This window comes from Aquarana catesbeiana, linkage group LG13 (genome assembly GCF_042186555.1).
Source record: "Aquarana catesbeiana isolate 2022-GZ linkage group LG13, ASM4218655v1, whole genome shotgun sequence".
Taxonomy (NCBI): Eukaryota; Metazoa; Chordata; class Amphibia; order Anura; family Ranidae; genus Aquarana; species Aquarana catesbeiana.
The window spans coordinates 231632371-231651387 of record NC_133336.1 but is presented as its reverse complement, the minus strand read 5'-3'; the positions used below and the strand labels follow the sequence as shown (position 1 = coordinate 231651387).

The window sequence follows — 19017 nt, the reverse complement described above, 5'->3', positions numbered from 1 at the left end:
CAGACTGGGTTTCCAGCACAGCTAGAAAACTGATTATGCTGTGTGGTCAGTTATTAATAGGAAAGCAGAGGGACTGGCAGGAACACCAGGGATTTCACACAAAGGAAGCAAAACAAAGAGAGCAAGATACGTTTCCATATAAGTACATGGTACAGCAGGCACATATAACATAACAACTGGAGGTTGGAGGCCAGATTTTTGTAGCCGGTTACATCAAGAAGTAAAATATTGCTCTAGTAAGATATGTATGATCATAAATATGTTTTAATTTTTAATATTTCATAAATGAACTACAACTTCATTTGTGTGTTTTTCATTTTTCTTCAGACCAGCTTGGAAAAACCTTCATCAGTTGACTATACACTCTGTCCTAATGTGGTGGAGTAATATAAGCACAGCAACAAGGAGAACACAACCTGATAACGCCTGATAGATCACGGAAGACATTGTTGATTTTTTTTCTGGAATAACAAAAAAAAAAGTTATAAAATTATAACTCTAAATCAAATTTATGTAACAGATAATTTAGCTACATTTTCTTGTGTTTTAATTGACTAGTACAATTTTTTTTAAAAATTTGAGTTTCACCTTAAAGTGAACCGGGAATGGTTTAGAAGTTTCCTAGGTAACAGCAGTGCTAAAGTGCAGATCCTTATGGTGCCTCCAGGGGACCTGGCCTAGCTGGAGGTGGCAGGCTCCTGCTGGGCATCCCTTTTGCTAGGCAGCGGGTCACTCCATCTGCCAGCAGCTGCACACCGCTGCTCCTGGCTCCACTGCCCCAATTGGCTATGTTTCTCTAGAACCAGATTTAGGCATCACAAGCTCAAGGGTTCTGGCTCCCTTGCTGTCATGCCCAGCTTGATGTGCTACTTATCATTTTGATTGCTTGTTGCTGTCCACTATCTTACACCCAGACTTCGCTTTGGATTGCCATCTGAATTTGAACATAGAGTGAATACTTGATTACGCTTGCTCTCTTCCTGCCCTGGCCTCAAAACCATCTATTGAATTACCATTACTCTCTTCTTGCCCTGGCCCCAAAACCGTCTATTGGATTACGCTTGCTCGCTGCCTGCCCTGACCCTGGAACTATCTAGTGGATTACACTTGTTTGCCACCCGGCCTGACTTCAGAACTGGTTAGTGGATTACACTTGCTCACTTCTTGCCCTGACCTTGGAACTGTCTATTGGATTATGCTCACTAGCTACCTGCCATGACCTTGGAATTGTCTACTGGATCATGCTTGCTTGCTCCATGCCCTGTCCTTGGAGCAGTCTACTGGATTATGCTTGCTCTCTACCTGCCCTTCCTTTGGACTTGTCTACTGGGTTGTGTTTGCTTGTTCCCTGCCCTTACCTTGGAGCTTTCTCTACTGGATTATGCTTGCTCGGTTCCATCCCTGACCTCTGAACTGTCTATTGGATAACACTTGCTCATTTCCCACCCTGACCACGGAACTGTATACTGAATTACGCTCGTTCGCTACCTGCCCTGACCTCGGAACGGTTTACTGGATTACACTTGCTCACTTCCTGTCCTGATCTTGGAACTATCTCTTGGATTACGCTTGCTAGCTACCTGCCCTGACCTTTAAACTGTCTATTGGATCACACTTGTTCACTTCCTGCCCTGACCTCAGGACTATCTATTGGATTATGCTTCGTCACTACTTGCCCTGACCTCAGAACTGTCTACTGGATTATGCTTTTTCACTTTCTGCCTCGACCTCCGTACTACCTACTGGATTACACTTGCTTACTACCTGCCCTGAACTCAGAATTATCTACTGGATTATGCTTTCTACTGTCTATCCTGACCTAGTTCTTTACCTGGACTCTGCTACTAGCCATAGCCATCTTCTGTCAGAGGTACTATAGATATCCATCCTTGTCTCATTCACTTAGTCCTGGTGCCATCTGGCCTGAAGCAATTGCATTGTGCCCTCAGACCTGGGAGCAACCATATACCAGTAGGCCTGCTTGTCTTAGGGGAACAGGAAGGGGGTGATAAAGGCAACAGAAACTCTTGACAACTCTAATTCCTGGACTAGGCTTTGAGCTGCTTGCCACACTTGGATTCTAATTTATTTGATGAGCTCTTTCACTTTTCATATACCTATTTCAGCCTATGCAGCTTATCAATGTGAATGATCTCAAGATATTATTCAGATTAAGCATCTTTCCAAAAGTCTACATTTTGATGTGTTCCTGAAAAGCAGAAGTCACTTTTTACAGTTCTTCTTAAAATTCTCATTGCGCAATGTGCGAAACAAGTATAAAGGGCACTAAGGAAATGTCAGGTTGTATGAGGCAATAAACAACGCCCAAATTAAAAATTCCGTTATTTGTATTATATATAAAGTTAAAAATTCGAATTATTTTATTACTCGCACTCCATATTTTAAAGAGATGCAAACCCCCAACTTGTAATATTTAGTTTGCTAAATCTTGGTGTATCACACAACATCATAAAACAACTGGTGTTCACTAAGTACATTTTTACATTGCAAGGGAATTTTCCCTTAGCTTTGTGAATGAGGTGAAGCTTTGCTGACTTCCATCATCCAATCATGCACAAGCAAAGATCCTATTTTTTATTTTTTTTTAATTTTGCATGCGACTGGGTACTCTTTGCAAAGTGAACAAGTCCATTTAGGGCTGAGTTACACTTGCGGTTGGAGGGTGATAAAAATATATCGTTGAACCATGTTTTTATGCCCTCCTATCCAGCCCCTCTTAATCTGCAGGGGCAGCAGATTGGGGTGTATGCGGGCAACAATTTAAACTCCTGTCACATTCGGTGGGCAGTACCAGTGCTGGGACAAGGTCATCTAGAGCCCAGGGCGAACATGCCAAATTGCTCCCCGCTCCCAAGATATATGTGTATGGTGTGAGCGAAAATCCCACCCCCCCAAAAAAAATTGAGTACTTATCTGCATGCTCGCCCCCCCAGCATAAATTCCCCCTTCTCCCAGTACAAATCTGCCCCCCTGCTGAAATTCCCCTTCCAGCACAAATCTTCCCCCCCAACCCCCCCAACTTAAATCCTCTCTCATTCCCCAAAACAAAACAAAAAACCCTCCTAGCACAAATCCTCTATTCCTTAAATTTTCCCTCCAAGCACAAATCCTCTCTCCTCGTGCCAAATCCCTTTCCCCCCAGCACAAATCCCCCCAATCATTCCTACTAGCACAAATCCTCCCCCCCAAAAAAATGTATTTCCCCTCTACCATATTACTTTTATAGAACAAACCCCCAAAACCCCCCTCCTAGCACAAATCCTCTTCCCCATCCCCCTTTCCAACTCTAATCCCCCCAAATCACCACATCAAGCTCACCTCCCCAAATCTCCTAGAACAATTCTTATCCCCTGCCGCTCTCCAAATTCCCCTTCTCAACACAAATCTCCTCCCCCCAATCTCCGTGTGGTGCCCCCCCAGCTCACATGATACCACAGTGCCCAGGGCAGCTTTCCCTCCTGTCCACCCCTTGTCCCGGCCCTGGACAGTGCCATCCGCTGAATGCAAGCCATTTCAGTGAATGGAGTCACAATGCACGTGGTTCCAGACTTTTAGGCATTAAAACAGGTGGTTATGAGGCAGCATAATGCCCTAAGGCTCTATAACACTCCTAAGCCTTTAACCCTTGGTTAAGACAGACAGGATTCAAATATATTGTACATCAAATCCAGGAACTCCAACAACCAAATAAATAAACTCCTTGTTGAGTAAAATGCAATGGGATGTTTTCATCTTTGATGAACTGCTTGTTTAGTTGGACTTATGAATAAATGGATATGAGGCATTTTTGAGTAAGGGTTCTTTTTCTATTCCTGGAGTTGTTGTAGAGTTAATCCTAGTAGCTGATAACTATAATGAACCTGCTCATGTTAACAGTGATCGGAGCCTTGAGCAGAGCAATTATCTTCTGCCTATCTGCTAGGGTTCAAATCTACTCTACAGCAACTCCAGGAACTCCAACAACCTTATGGTTAAGTTCCTTGTCAAGTGAAACGTGTTGGGATGTTTTCATCTTTGATGAAGTGGTTGTTTAGTTGGACTGATGACTAAATGAATATGAAGCATTTCTAAGTGATTGGTTCTCTTTCTATTCCTGGAGTTGTTGGAGAGTTGATCCTAGTAGCCGATGACTATGAAGAGCCTGCTCCTGTGATTGGTGAGAGTCGGCAGATTTGAGCCTTGAGCAGAGCAATGATCTTTGGCCTATCTACTAAGGTTCAAATCTACTCAACAGCAAGTCTAGGAACTCCAGCAACCTTATGATTATGCTCCTTGCTGAGTGAAATGCAATGGTAAGCTTTCATCTTGCAAGGACTATTTTTTTCATTGGACTGATGACTAAATGGATATGAAGCATTTCCGAGTGAGTTATCCTCTTTTTATTGCTGGAGTTGTGGTGGAGTTGATCCTAGTAGCCAATGACTATGAAGAACCGGATCCTGTTATCGATGAGAGTTGGCGGATCAGAGCTTTGAGCAGAGCAATGATCTTCTGGCTATCTACTAGGGTTCAAATCTAGTACCACCGATGAGATGATATCTTCCTGCACAGTACAGACAGAGTTAACTATGGTAAAAACAAAGCTCCTGTTGTTGGTGAGAGTCGGTGAATCTGAGCCTTGAGCAGAGCAATTATCTTCTGCCTGTCTACTTGGGTTCAAATCTACTCAACAGCAACTCCAGGAACTTCACAACTTTTTGATTAAGATCCTTGCTGAGTGAAACGCATTGGTTTGTTTTCATCTTGAAAGGACTGTTTATTTAATGGGACTGATGAATAAATGAATATGAAGCATTTCTGAGTGATTTGTTCTCTTTCTATTCCTGGAGTTGTTGTAGAGTTGATCCTAGTAGCTGACTATGAAGAACCAGCTCTTGAGAGTTGGGGATAAGGGCCTTGAGCAGAGCAATGATCTTCTGGCTATCTACTAGAGTTCAAAGCTAGTACTACTGATGAGATGATATCTTCCTGCAAAGTACGAACAGAGTTAATTATGGTAACAAAGCTGCCCATCCCCATCCCCTGGAAGTTCCATTAAAGGAGATCTGCAAAAGGTAAGCTAAGCTGGAATTTTCATGCTTTGCGAAGACATGGGGACATGTAGCAAATATAAAATAGGTATTAACCCAATTTGGCTGGAAAAGTGGAAATACCCTTTAAGACAAAAAAGTCTTAAACTTACTTTGTAGCTTTACTTCAAAAAACTGTGTGCAGCAGTGGACCCAGTTATTGGTATAGAGCTCTGCTCTGAAGATCTGCTCATCGTTGGCGGTTATTCGGGACAACCGTAAAGATCCGTCACTCATGACAGAAAGTCTCTCGGAGTAGCAATAATTCTGACTCTCTATCTGACCCGGTCTAGTAATTGCTAGGTGATCGATGTTATTAATATCCCAAACAATAAATGCTACTCCTGAAGGTCTGGGAAGTTGTAGAGTAACATTCTGCCCAAGGCGTGAAAATATTTGTCTTGTGCCGTTACACGATTCTTTAAAATCTATTAAAAGACAAAAAAAAACTGAGTTTAATGAGTGGTCTGATTTTGTAAAATGTTTAAAAGATATTTCTAAGCATGCATCAGCCAATGACAAGGACTCCGCTGCATATGCATACACTCTTTTATTCATGCGATGTGGCATCAGTAAAGTAAGTTAATATTTTGGGGCCACGTAGGGTCACCTTGAGGAAAGGACACTGCATGGCTCCAAAATCTTGGTTTGTTTGATTGATGTTGAAGGCGAGGAGCAAGCAAGTCAGCTGCCCAATCGCTTCCACACATCCTTGGTAGTGTGCCCACCCCCCCCATGCAGGTCCCCCCCACCATGTTTCCCACCTGCAGACCCAGGATCGGTAGGGCGGGTGCCACCGGGTAGAGGGGAAGGAAACCAGAGAACATCTGTTGGCTCATCTTCCCTACCTAGTAAGAACCCAGAAGCGACGTGTATTACATCATTTACGAGTTTGGCTGTAACTTTCCTTGACCACTGTAGCCAGGGAATAAGCTAATGGAGCGCAATCTGACATCAGGGGGTCTAAAGACCCCTCATGTCTTATTAAAGAGAACCTGTTTCAACAAAATAGCATCATGTACATACAAACATAAATTCATGTTTCTGGGGGCACCTACATACAGAAATGTTGAATCTGCTATACATGTTACACATACCTGTGCATGCCAGAGTGCCATTTTGGGCCCAATATTCAAAGTTAACTCTAAAAGGATGACCTGTAGGGGCTTTAAAAGCATTGCCTATGGAAAATATAGGATACTGGAATTTTTTGCCAATTTGCTCGCTCATGCAGCTTTAAGACTTGGCATAATGGATATCTTTTTACTCTGTGCTACTTCACTTTTTATACTTTACCAACAAATTTGGTAATATATTGCTTTTATGTGCCATAAAATTAACTTTAGCATATTTTACTGAAATTTTGCCCTCGATAAACTGTTGTGCTAGTATCACGTGACATAAAAAAATTGTTACTACAACTCTTTTATTCTCCAAAATCTCTGTCTTCAGAAAATGTAATATAATGTGGGGGAGGTTAAGAAATCTTCAAGAATAGTTTTATTTTTTCAAACACGAGCAAAAAATGCTAAAGCAGCTTTTTGGAAGAAGAAGGCCATAAATGACTGGTTCAGGGTGATGTAATTAAAAGTAATAATTTATTATAATAATTATCATTTCAATACATTCAATAATTTGTAATGTCTGGCATCATTGAATATTTTACTTACCTGCAATTCTTGGAGACACTCCTCCATTTCCTAAAATTATATGAATAGTCATTACTGAGAACAAATAATTTTGCAGCAAATTGTTTATAGCTCTAAAGGAGGCCAGTATGTTGCATAATATTTTTGATGCAATTAATGGATTGTGAAAACGATAATGATAGACTGATGGGAAATAAACAGAGATTGGAAAAAAACAAGGCCAACACTTGACTCTACCAGAAAGTTTTGGGTTGTGTTGGTTATAGAAGACCTGATTCTGAGCTAAGGCAGGTATTTAAAGGAATGTGCTGGTGCCATAATTGTTTTTTATTCTTTGAGGTGTCGGAGCTTATCAGTATCAATGAGACACAGAAGAGTGCACTTCAAAGTTCCTTTTTCCTTCCACGTATGTATAATACTGCCTATTTTTGGTCTATTATTATTATTATTATACGAGATTTATATAGCGCCAACAGTTTACTCAGCGCTTTACAATGTATAAGGGGGACAACACAATTACAGTACAGTTCAATACAAAAGGTACAGGAGGGCCCTGCTCGTAGAGCTTACATTCTAAAAGGAGGGGGTGGTGGTACAAAAGGTAATAGCTGCAAAGAATGATTTAACGGGGGTGGCTCAGGGACAGTTATGTGCGTGTGGGATAGGCTTCCCTGAATAAATGAGTTTTCAGAGATCTCCTAAAGGTGGACAGGGTAAGGGCTGATCGGACATGCTGGGGCAGGGAATTCCAGAGGATGGGAGAGGCTCTGGAGAAGTCCTAAAGGGGAGCATGGGAGGAGGTAACAAGGGAGCTAGAGAGCAGGAGGTCCTGGGAGGAGCGGAGGGGGCGATTTGGGCGATATCTGCAGATGAGGTTGGTGATGTAGATGGGGGCGATGTTGTGAATGGCCTTGTATGTTATGATTAGCATTTTGAACTTTACACGGTGGGGTAGGGGAAGCCAGTGAAGGGATTGGCAGAGAGGAGCAGCAGTCACGGATCGATTAGTGAGGTGTATTAGTCTAACAGCAGCATTCATAATAGACTGAAGGGGGGATAGCCTGCTTAAGGGTAGGCCATTAAGGAGAGAGTTGCAGTAGTCGAGGCAGGAAATAATCAAGGAGTGAATAAGTTACTTTGTGGTGTCATTAGTCAGGAAGGCTCAAATTCTAGAGATGTTGCGGAGGTTAAGACAGCAGGATTTAGCCAGTGATTGGATATGGGGGCTGAAGGAGATTACACCCAGGACTCTGGCATGTGTGGAAGGACCAATGGTTGTGTTGTTGATATTATTGGCGAAGTCACAGGAGGGGGACCGTGAAGGAGGAAATATAACAAGCTCAGTTTTAGAAAGATTAAGTTTGAGGAAGTGGTGTGACATCCATACCGATATGTCATTCAGCAAGTTTGAGATCCGTGAGGAGATCGAGGGGGTTGAGTTGAGGAGTTGAGAGATAGATCTGTGTGTCATCGGCATAGAGGTGGTATTGGAAGCCATGGGAGGTTATTAACTGGCCCAGGGAAGAGGCTTAGAGTGAGAATAGGAGAGGCCCAAGGACGGAGCCTTGGGGTACCCCAAAAGAAAGAGGAAGGGGAGCGGAGGAGATGGAGTTGTAAGTGACACTGAAAGTGCGCTGAGATAGGTAGGAGGAGAACCAGGATAATTCAGAATCACGGAGACCAAGGGAGTGTAATTTGCTGAGAGGGAGCGGGTGGTCAACTGTGTCAAAGGCAGCAGAGAGGTCTAAAAGTATGAGTATGGAGTAGTGGCCATTGGTTTTGGCAGTTATTAGGTCATTGGTGAGTTTTAGTAGGGCAGTTTCAGTAGAATGTTGTGGGCGGAAGCCAGACTATAGGGGGTCAAGGAGGTTGTTGTCTGTGAGGTAGCGACTCATTTGGTCATGAACAAGGCGTTCGATGAGCTTGGAGGCAAACGGGAGCAGGGAGATAGGTCTTAAGTTATTCAAACAGGTGGGGTCTAGTGAGGGTTTTTTGAGTATGGGGGTAACCAGTGCATGTTTGAGCGGGGAAGGAAGATGTGGGTTAGGGAGTTGAGGATAGAGTGGGAAGGTGGTCGCAGTAATTGAGAAGGGACAGGGTCCAGGGGACAGGTAGTGAGGTGGGCCATGGAGAGGAGTTTATCAACTTCTTCTGTGGTAACTGGGCAAAAGGAGGAGAGTATTGAGTGTGGTGTTGGACCTGATATGTTGGGTAGGGAAGGAATTTGAATGCTGGATATCTCCTTGCGAATTGTGTTGATTTTGCTATTGAAGTGGTTGGCAATATGTTGAGCGGTAAGCAAGTTGGTGAGTGGGGGCAGTGGGGGGTGAAGTAAGGAATTAAGGGTAAAAAAGAGTTGACAAGGTTTGGATGAGAGGGTTTTGATGAGAGTGTTGTAATAGGTTTGTTTAGCAGTGTGGAGGCAGGAGTTGTATTTGAGAAGGGCAGATTTGTAAAGGGTAAAATCTTGCAGGGATTTAGATTTACGCCATGCTCGCTCAAGAGCACGGCTGTGTCTCTTGAGACTTCTGGTGTCGTCTGTTTGCCAAGGTTGTGGCAGATGGGGCCTGGTTCTGCGTGTAGAAAGAGGAGCAAATACGTCTAGGGAGGATGACAACGTGGTGTTGTAGATGGAAGTGGTTAGGTCTAGGCAGGACAGGGGTGTGATTTTTTCATAAAGGCCATCAGTAGCAGAGTGAAGAAGGGAAGGTTTGAGGTTGCGAAGGTTCCTGCGGGTAGTGGTTTGTGGGCTGGCAGCATGGGATGTAGGAGACAAGAAGAGTGTGAAACTACAAATTAGAGAGATTGCAGGGAGTGCAGCGATGGGAGAATACAAGGTCGAGAGTGTTGCCGTTGGAGTGAGTGGTGGTTTGTGTCCATTGTGTTAGGTTAAAAGAGGAGGTTAGGTTGAGTAGCTTAGAAGTGGTAGCATTATTAACATTGATTGGAATGTTAAAGTCACCTAGGATGATGGCAGGCACTTCGGGTGAGAGAAAATAGGGTAGCCATGCAGAGAAGTCATCCAGAAAGCGTGACACTGGTCCAAGAGGCCGATAAATGACTGCGACCCTCAGACAAGCTGGAGAGAAAAGACGAATGCAGTGCATTTCGAAAGAGCAGGGGGAAAGAGAGGGAGGTGTGGGAAGTACCTGGAAAGTGCATTGTGGTATAGTATGCTACTATTTTTATCATCATGTATCCATTATGATATGTGTTTCTTGATTGTATTTTTTATCTACCATGCCCATATGTTGTGCCATTTATGTGTGTGCATATATATGAAACCTTTTTCAATTATTACTATGTTACAAATAAAAAATCTTTTTATTTTTACCTCCGCATTCCCACTGCTTCATTTAAAGTCCCAACCTCCCTTGCTATGTACATGTCATGTACTTGTCATACTGCAGACTAAAAATCTGCTGATTGTATCAGTCCAACCCATGCTGCAGGGATTCCTGTTCTCTTCTGACCACACTGACCATAGATAGACATCTGTGGTGGCATAGTTTTGCAACCTTGCTTCTTTAGGCAATGTTGTGCCTGTGGTCAATTTGTCAGCTTGGCATGCACCTACCCAGCCCCTATGGAGCCTTATTGACAGAGACTCATTGTCAATATCATGACATTGACCAGTTACTTGGGATTGAACCACATGTCTCCCCGCCATGTGGCAGAACATTGTGAAAGGAGTCATTGTGGACACGTGACCACTGAAAAAAATATTAGTTTTAAAGTTGCTGGCAGGCTACGCTCTATACTTCTAGCTCCCCCCCCTTAATGCTGTTTGACCACATGTCTGCAGTCTTCCCTATCCTCACACCTATCCTTTTTGACCCCCACCCTTTCAGGCGGGACGGCAGAAATCCATCTTGGCACAACCTCCTGCTCTTCTGCCCCATCCCTCCCTGCTGATCCCTCTCCATACCCCAGAAATAGCCTTTTCCACAGCTCCTTCCCCCATACCAATACCCACCCTTCTCACCTTACCCATAGCACCCTTACTTTCCTTGTTTGAGCATATCCTAGCCTTCTCACAGTGGTCTCCTACTCCTACGCACAATGAGAAGCTATCAAGTACCTACATGCTTGGCCTTGCTCATGATGTCTTACAATTTATAAAATAAAAAAGAACATTAATCAAAATGATTGATAAACAATAATGTATCCAATTTTGTAAGCAATGGTATTTTGTAGATATTTGAACCAGAAAATGTAAAAGTTATTGAGTTACTTACCGCTAATCCTGAGATCATATATTTGTGCACAGATGTATTTATTTTGGCTGTTAAATAATTCAGCTCGATAAACCCGCATGTCTTTGGGGGACAAAGATTTGATAATTAATGAGCCATCCTTTAAGTTGGAATCTAGTCTCCCTGTATAGTCAGAGCCATGGTCTCCCATCTCCACTGGTTGACCTGGTTTTGTGGTGGCAATAAGGAACTTTTCATAGCCCCAGGTGACAGAAGTGAGGCGGATATTATTCAAGTCCAGTTGTAGAATGACGTCTTCTCCCTCCTCAACAAAAAGGCTTTTCATGGAAGCACAGGGAATTATAGAAACCACTGCATTAAAAAGAGACATTCGATCAAGCATAATATTGATAATTACCATGGTATGAATATTTTTTGTTTCATTGTATCTACAGTATATTTTAATATTAAATCCCAACTGAGCTTTCAATTTAATCAACTAAATACCTTCCAGGTCCATCAAAAAAGCATCACAGTTTGCTTGCTGTAGAAAGCATCCACAGCCTGAGTAAAAAAAGCCTATCCTCTGCCAACACGCTGTAGAGAAGGACCCTTGGTCTCTGTGTGTAAGCAGTGGTCTCTCTGCAGATTTCTTACACACCCACTGCTGAGTCAGTCCAATAGGTCCCCAATCAGTGAGAGTTTGATGATTTTCTTCATTCAAAGTTAAGAAAAAGCTTTGGTTCCTGTAACTGATATAAACATTAAGTTCAAATGAATGTAGCCACCCTGTCCTAAACAGAGGCTGCTAGCTAAATTGAGTCCTGCTGGGTGGTAGACCCCTAAACTCAGTGGTGCTGTAGTTTCTCCTTTCTACCACTAGGTGCCATTGGTAACTCTGGTATTAATGTGAGAAGCTACAGTAAAACTGACTTATGAATATTTGTGCTTCCCCTAGCCAACCAGTAGAAAGTTTATTGCTATGGACGAATGGTGGGGGAGAGTATAAATATTTAGGGAGGGCCAGGTGTTCTCTCTGCCGCCCCCTTGCAGGCTGTGGCCTAGGAAGGGTGTGTGAGGAGCAGCTGAGTGATTAGGCTTAGACTTAGAGGCCTACGCATATGCTTGGAGCAGAAGGAACCTGCTTGTCCAGTGTGTGGTTGCTTGGGACCCTTGGGGTATTAATGTGAGAAGCTACAGTAAAACTGACTTATGAATATTCATGCTTTCCCTAACCAACCAGTAGAAGGTTTATTGCTATAGACGAATGCTGGGGGAGAGTATAAATATTTAGGGAGGACCAGGTGTTCTCTCTGGTCCTCTCCCAGGCTGTGGCCTAGGGAGGGTGTGTGAGGAACAGCTGAGTGATTAGGCTTAAGTCTTAGAGGCCTATGCATATGCTTGGAGCAGAAGGAACCTGCTTGTCCAGTATGTGGTTGCTTGGGACCCTTGGGCTCAGGGAGCCTTGCAGAGGATAAGAGAGGATAAGATGATGTCTAAAGAAAAATCTTGTGGAAAGCCTGGGAAAGCATCAAGATGGGATCACTCTCTTGTTTAGTTTGAGTATAAATCAATAATCATTTATTACAACAAACAATATCCACTCACATGGAAGACTGTAGTATCGCGTTCTGGTGCATCTCTGAGTAGAGGAGAGGTTGGAGGACCACAAGTCTCAGCGAGTCCGTGCAGTGCTGGTCACACATCAAGTCCTGGCAGGGATGGATGGTGATGGCAGAACACGGTGGAAGTTCCCTCGGGTCTCCAGATGGCACTTCAGAATGGGTAGTAAGTTAAATAACAAAGACCAACGGTCTGTGGGTTCCAGGGAGGGGGTGGGGGGACGTCAAGGCTGATCGCCGGGCGCGCTGCCGTCTGAGGCCCGTACGGCTCCGTGGAGAGAGATGGTGACGGCCGTACAGGGAGCCAGAACGAGGCCTGGAAAGCAAGCGCGGCGCCGGGCCGTGACGTCACAGCTCTGCGACGCGTTTCCGAGTCTGCGCGCTATAGATGACAGGAATAGCGGCACTCCTTTTTCAAGATGCTTGAAAAAGGAGTGCCGCTATTCCTGTCATCTATAGCGCGCAGACTCGGAAACGCGTCGCAGAGCTGTGACGTCACGGCCCGGCGCCGCGCTTGCTTTCCAGGCCTCGTTCTGGCTCCCTGTACGGCCGTCACCATCTCTCTCCACGGAGCCGTACGGGCCTCAGACGGCAGCGCGCCCGGCGATCAGCCTTGACGTCCCCCCACCCCCTCCCTGGAACCCACAGACCGTTGGTCTTTGTTATTTAACTTACTACCCATTCTGAAGTGCCATCTGGAGACCCGAGGGAACTTCCACCGTGTTCTGCCATCACCATCCATCCCTGCCAGGACTTGATGTGTGACCAGCACTGCACGGACTCGCTGAGACTTGTGGTCCTCCAACCTCTCCTCTACTCAGAGATGCACCAGAACGCGATACTACAGTCTTCCATGTGAGTGGATATTGTTTGTTGTAATAAATGATTATTGATTTATACTCAGAGGCGCCCCTCTTCCTTGTTTTTATCTTCCTCAGCCTATTGGACCCTGCTTCTGGTCTTTTATTGGTGGCAGCCCTGATAGACTTCCTCTTGTGTATATGTCTATATACACCTACAGTCACCTACCCTGCCATTGGACTATTTAGGATCTGTTATGTGAGGTATACCTGCTTTGCGCCTTTTTACTTGTTTCTTGTTTAGTTTGTAGTGGGAAAGGGATGGAAAAATGTTCTCTAATAAAAAAAAACAGCGAATGTGGTTTTATTTTTGGGAAAGTCCATTGTTTCCAAAATCGAAAAATTTAAAAGAAAAGGTCTAACAAGAACCTTCAGGGCCCCCCGGTGCAATAAGCCATGAAGGGTCCCCCTGACCCTGTCCCAGGCCCCTTCCCTTCGAGCCCGGGGCCCTTTACTCCCATTGCAGGGTCCTTTATTACAGTCCCACACACATAGGGTTGCCACCTATGTGTGTGGGACACATGCCAATTATTTTTTGTTTGTAGTATAGACTATGCACATATTTTGTAATTAAATAACATTTATAATAATATCTAGTTAATCACAACTTTCCAAATGATTTGCTGTAGAAAGACACTATTTGTGCTTTGAAAGACAGGTGTTAGTGTCACCCCCTTCATAATACAGGGGTCTGTGTCACGCCCTTCATAATACAGGGGTCTGTGTCACCCCCTTCATGATACAGGGCCCCCATAGAGATTCCCATTAGGTCAGCATCCCCCTTATATCATTGCCCCCCTGTGGACCCCATTAAATCAGAGTTTTTTTATATCAGTGCCCCCTTAGAGACCCCCCATTAGATCAGAGTCACCTTTTATCAGTAGGGAGACACCCTTAGATCAGACTCCCCCTTATATCAGTGCCCCCTCCCCCTTAGAGACCCCCATTACATCAGAGTCCCCTTTTATCAGTAAGGAGACCCCCCTTAGATCAGACTCCCCCTTATATCAGTGCCCCACCCCCTTACAGACCTTCATTAGATCAGAGTCCCCTTTTATCAGTAAGGAGACCCCCCTTAGATCAGACTCCTCCTTATATCAGTGCCCCACCCCCCTTAGAGTCCCCTATTAGGTCAGAGTCCTCTTATATCAGTGCTCCTGCTAGCGACACAAAAAATAAAAAAATGCAATGTAACCTCTGCCTATAATTATATTAATTAATTGTGAAAAAATAATTGTGAATGATTTGGTTGGTTGGTCACCAACCATTAGATCATGTCAGAGAACTCACACAGCAAGCACCCGTCTCCGTGCAGCAGCTGACAATCCTCGTTCTGCTAATGCCAATGTGCATGCACGGAACCATAGCCAGAGACAAATGAGATCCAGGGTGGGCATGCACAATGGCACCTCTATGCGAACGCGCACGCACGCTAACGCACGCCCGCGAGTGCCAAAGCGCTAATGTGCTAACGCGCATGTGCCAATGTGCTAAGGTGCTAATGCGCATGCACGCAAGCACGTACGCTGGCACGAATCCTGGCACACAGCAACCTATATAAACAGAGAGTCTGCCTAGCATCAGTGCTGGATTGTCTTCAGCTTGTTCCTGTGTTCCTGTTGTTGCTCTGCCTGATTGATCTTGTTCCTGAAAACCCGGCTATCTTCTGACCATTCTCTTGGATCTCTCCTGCCTGCCGAACCTGCCTCTACCTGCAATACTAACCTAGGCTTGAACTTATGATTACGGCTCTGCCTACTGATTCTGCACCCTGCTGCCCATCTGTTGCCTGTTTCTGACTACGGTTTTGCCTTCTGACTTGGTACCCCGCTGCCAGCCTGTTGCTGATTCTGCAGTTGATCCTGATCTGGCTCCCGCTGAACAAGTTTGGTGATCAGTTTCCACATCTCCTCAGCAGAGGTTCCTGTATCTCCAAGTTCCAGCCTCCTGCCTGCAGCACCTGCACCCTTTCGTTGCCCTCGCACTCCCTGTACCCACTACCAGGGGTGCTTGGACCGGAACCGTGTAAGAGGCCACCCTCATAATTTCGGGTTCTGCTGTAAGGTACGTGACAGATCAGCAGTCAGCACCCCCCATTAGAGACCCCCACTGTCCCCTTAAATCAATGTCTCCCCTTTCTTAGAGACCTCCATTAAATCAGAGCGACCCCCCTTCTATCAGCACCCCCTGCCCTCTTTAAGACCCCCATGAGATAGATTGTTTCCTGGGACACAGGACTTACTCAGGAGGCACTGCAATCCAAGAAGTGTCTGCAGTGTCAATTGGTTGCTAGAACACCGACAGTCCCAGCAGCCAATCACTGCAATGCAAAGGAGATCATTGAGGTGGGGGGAGAGAGACACTCGGTGAAGGAGAAGACATAGAGCACAGGCAAGTAGGAAGGCAGGTGCAGCCGACAGGAGTAAAGCCAAATGCCAAAACTTGGTCCTGGCGTCTTGGGCCCCCCCGCAGTGGTGGGAGCTGAAAGGTGGAGTGGCTGGGGCTCTAGGGCTATTTTCCTCCTCACCAGTGTCTGCAGTGTCAATCGGTTGCTAGGACACCGGCAGTCCCAGCAACCAATCACTGCAATGCAAAGGAGATCATTGAGGTGGGGGGAGAGGCACTCGGTGAAGGAGAAGACATAGAGCACAGGCAAGTAGGAAGGCAGGTGCAGCCGACAGGAGTGAATCCCAATGCCAAAACTTGGTCCTGGCGTCTTGGGCCCCCCCGCAGTGGTGGGACTTCAGGACCAAGTCGCAAGTGCCGCCTTTGCAACCCTGGTGGTTCTGTCACTGGTTAAAAGCTAATTAAAATTTTAAGTATATTCAATCGACATTTGTCAAGTTATCCGATGTACTGAGAATTTTCACAAGAATGTTTCTACTAGTGCAGGGCCAAATTTTTATTTTTTTTCCTCTGTGCCCTTTTAGGGAAGATGTTTCATCATTTCCTGTTTCAAAATAGAAAGGCATGCAAAACCCACAAAAAAAGTGTTTCCTGAAACAGATGTCCGCACCACAAAAAGTGTATGAAAAATAGAAAAATAAGTGTATAATAAATCACATGGCACTAAACAATTAAATAACATTCCGCAAATATAACACACAGATCAAAAAGATTTGAAAATATAAAGCCCTTCCCCTCCAGAAAAAAAACAGAGCAGTATACCAGTCCCTATATAATGTGGTGATCAATCCATCCATCCAGGTCAGAAAACCCAATACTTAATGTGTGTGTTGCAATTCACCAAATAAAAACAGTCAAAATTATATATATCAATATCTATCTATCTATCTATCTATCTATCTATCTATCTATCTATCTATCTATCTATCTATCTATCTATCTATCTATCTATCTATCTATCTATCTATCTATCTATCTATCTATCTATCTATCTATCTATCTATCTATCTATCTATCTATCTATCTATCTATCTATCTATCTATCTATCTATCTATCTGTCTATCTGTCTATCTGTCTGTCTGTCTATCTATCTATCTATCTATCTATCTATAATTTTGAATGTCTTTATTTGGTGAAATATATATATATATATATATATATTTTTTTTTTTAATAAAAGTACAAAAATATTAAAATTGATGACACCACTAATAAACTGGAAATAACAGCTGTGCACAGTTTTTGTAATATACACATCTATGCATTTGTTGAATATATTTCTTTGGTAACTTGCAATATATACATATATATATATATATATATATAGATAGATAGATATTATATATTGCATCTATATATATATATAATATCTATATCTATATATATATATATCTATATATATATCTATATATATATATATATATATATATATAGATATATATATATATATATCTATATATATATATATATATCTATATATATATATATATTATGTATATGATTAACTGACTTGGATTGTGTCATCCAGGGCTCTGTTTTAGTTCCCTGATGGATGACAACATTAAATATAGACTGGTAAATTCATACTTTTTTTTTTAATTTATTTTTTGTGATCAGTGAGTTATTTTTGTGGGATGTTTCCAATTTTATAGTAATTTATTATTTTATAGTAAAAGTTTTTTTCTATAGGTTTTTTATCATTTAATTTTGCGGTGTGGATATTTGTTTCCCATATTTTCTCAGGTATTTTATTCTATTTTGGTTACACGTGGTGCACACTTGGTTAGTTTTTGAATATTGAGACATAAAGGAAGCAAAATCCTCTCTTAGAAAGTTGTCTTAGCATGTTGGGATTATGCCCCCCCCCCATTGGAAGAGATTTATTTTATCACCTTCTGTCTTGAGGATAATTGAAAGAGTGAATAAAAACATGACAGAGGTTCAAAACCTTCCCTACTTTGTTATGTACTTCATGATAGAGAACAAATAACATAATACAATATAAATATATAAATGTATATAACATTACACATTAATTAGATAGATAGATAGATAGATAGATAGATAGATAGATAGATAGATAGATAGATAGATAGATAGATAGATAGATAGATAGATAGATAGATAGATAGATAGATAGAGAGATTTTTTTTTCAGAATTTGATTTAAAAAAAGACAACTTACATCCATTGAGATATACAACAAGGCACCAGCAGATGGAAAAATAGACTTTCATCTTCTCTTGTGATGTTCTGACAAAAAGGAACAGCTGAGGTTTTCACATTTCCCCAAAGGATGGTAGACACATATGCAATAACAAGCAATGTATGCAAGCCTTTAACCTACACCATGAGCATCCTGTTTATTTAAATGTCCAGTCTTCACACCCACTGTTAATAAGAACTTCCCTAATTTGCACCCTAGCATATTTGTGTTTGCCAACAACCTGAAGTATATCACTTCATCATCCCTTTAATGTAGGCTGGTATTTGACATACTGTACAATCTAGAATTGGGTTCAGATGACATTAAACTCAGGCATTAGACTTAGGTTTAAATGGCATTAGACTCAAGCAGTAGACTTAGGTTTAGATGACATTAGACTCAGGCAGTAGACTTAGGTTCAGATGACATTAGACTCAGGCATTATACTTAGGTTTAGATGAAATTAGACTCAGGCATTATACTTAGGTTCAGATGACATTAGACTCAGGCATTATACTTAGGTTTAGATGAAATTAGACTCAGGCATTATACTTAGGTTCAGATGGCCTTAGACTCAGGCATTAGACTTAGGTTCAGATGGCATTAGACTCAGGCATTAGACTTAGGTTCAGATGGCATTAGACTGAGGCATTAGACTTAGGTTCAGATGGCATTAGACTTAGGCATTTGACTTAGGTTCAGACAGCATTAGACTCAGGCATTAGACTTAGGTTCAGATGAAGAAGAATTTTAAAAACAAATTACATTACTTTTCTACATAGTCACTGTGACAGACCCAACCAGTACAAGGGGTTTTTGGAGATGACTAGGGGCAAGCCTCCTACCCACTGATTAAGGTCCATGGAGAGAGCAGATCATTCTCTAATGATGGACAGCCATGTAATGGAGAGCAAGTGGAGAGCGAGGCTTGGATTACTTCTCTGAATAAGGAAAATAAAGCTTCCCTTCTGTAGTGGATGGAGAGTTGT

At 42.9% G+C, this 19017-nt stretch overlaps 1 protein-coding gene across 1 annotated transcript; it reads right to left on the bottom strand.

The window, feature by feature from the left end:
- Positions 1-242: 242 nt before the first annotated feature.
- Positions 243-18185, bottom strand: LOC141116942 (uncharacterized). The gene is made up of 5 exons (XM_073609457.1): positions 18008-18185; positions 10978-11307; positions 6761-6790; positions 5204-5518; positions 243-461 (listed from the first exon to the last, which is right to left on the bottom strand). Exons 1-5 carry the CDS (start codon positions 18057-18059, stop codon positions 349-351), a joined length of 840 nt encoding a protein of 279 aa, XP_073465558.1. The 5' UTR covers positions 18060-18185; the 3' UTR covers positions 243-348.
- Between the last annotated feature and the right edge of the window lie 832 nt (positions 18186-19017).

Bases quoted from the DNA above. Each gene is read 5' to 3' on its own strand.
- LOC141116942 (XM_073609457.1), bottom strand. From the start codon at position 18,059: ATGAAAGTCTATTTTTCCATCTGCTGGTGCCTTGTTGTATATCTCAAT. The intron at 6,791-10,977 runs GTAAGTAACTCA...ATATAATTTTAG, and splicing joins ATATGATCTCAGGATTAGCG to GAAATGGAGGAGTGTCTCCA. The intron at 5,519-6,760 runs GTAAGTAAAATA...GTCTTTTAATAG, and splicing joins AGTGTCTCCAAGAATTGCAG to ATTTTAAAGAATCGTGTAAC.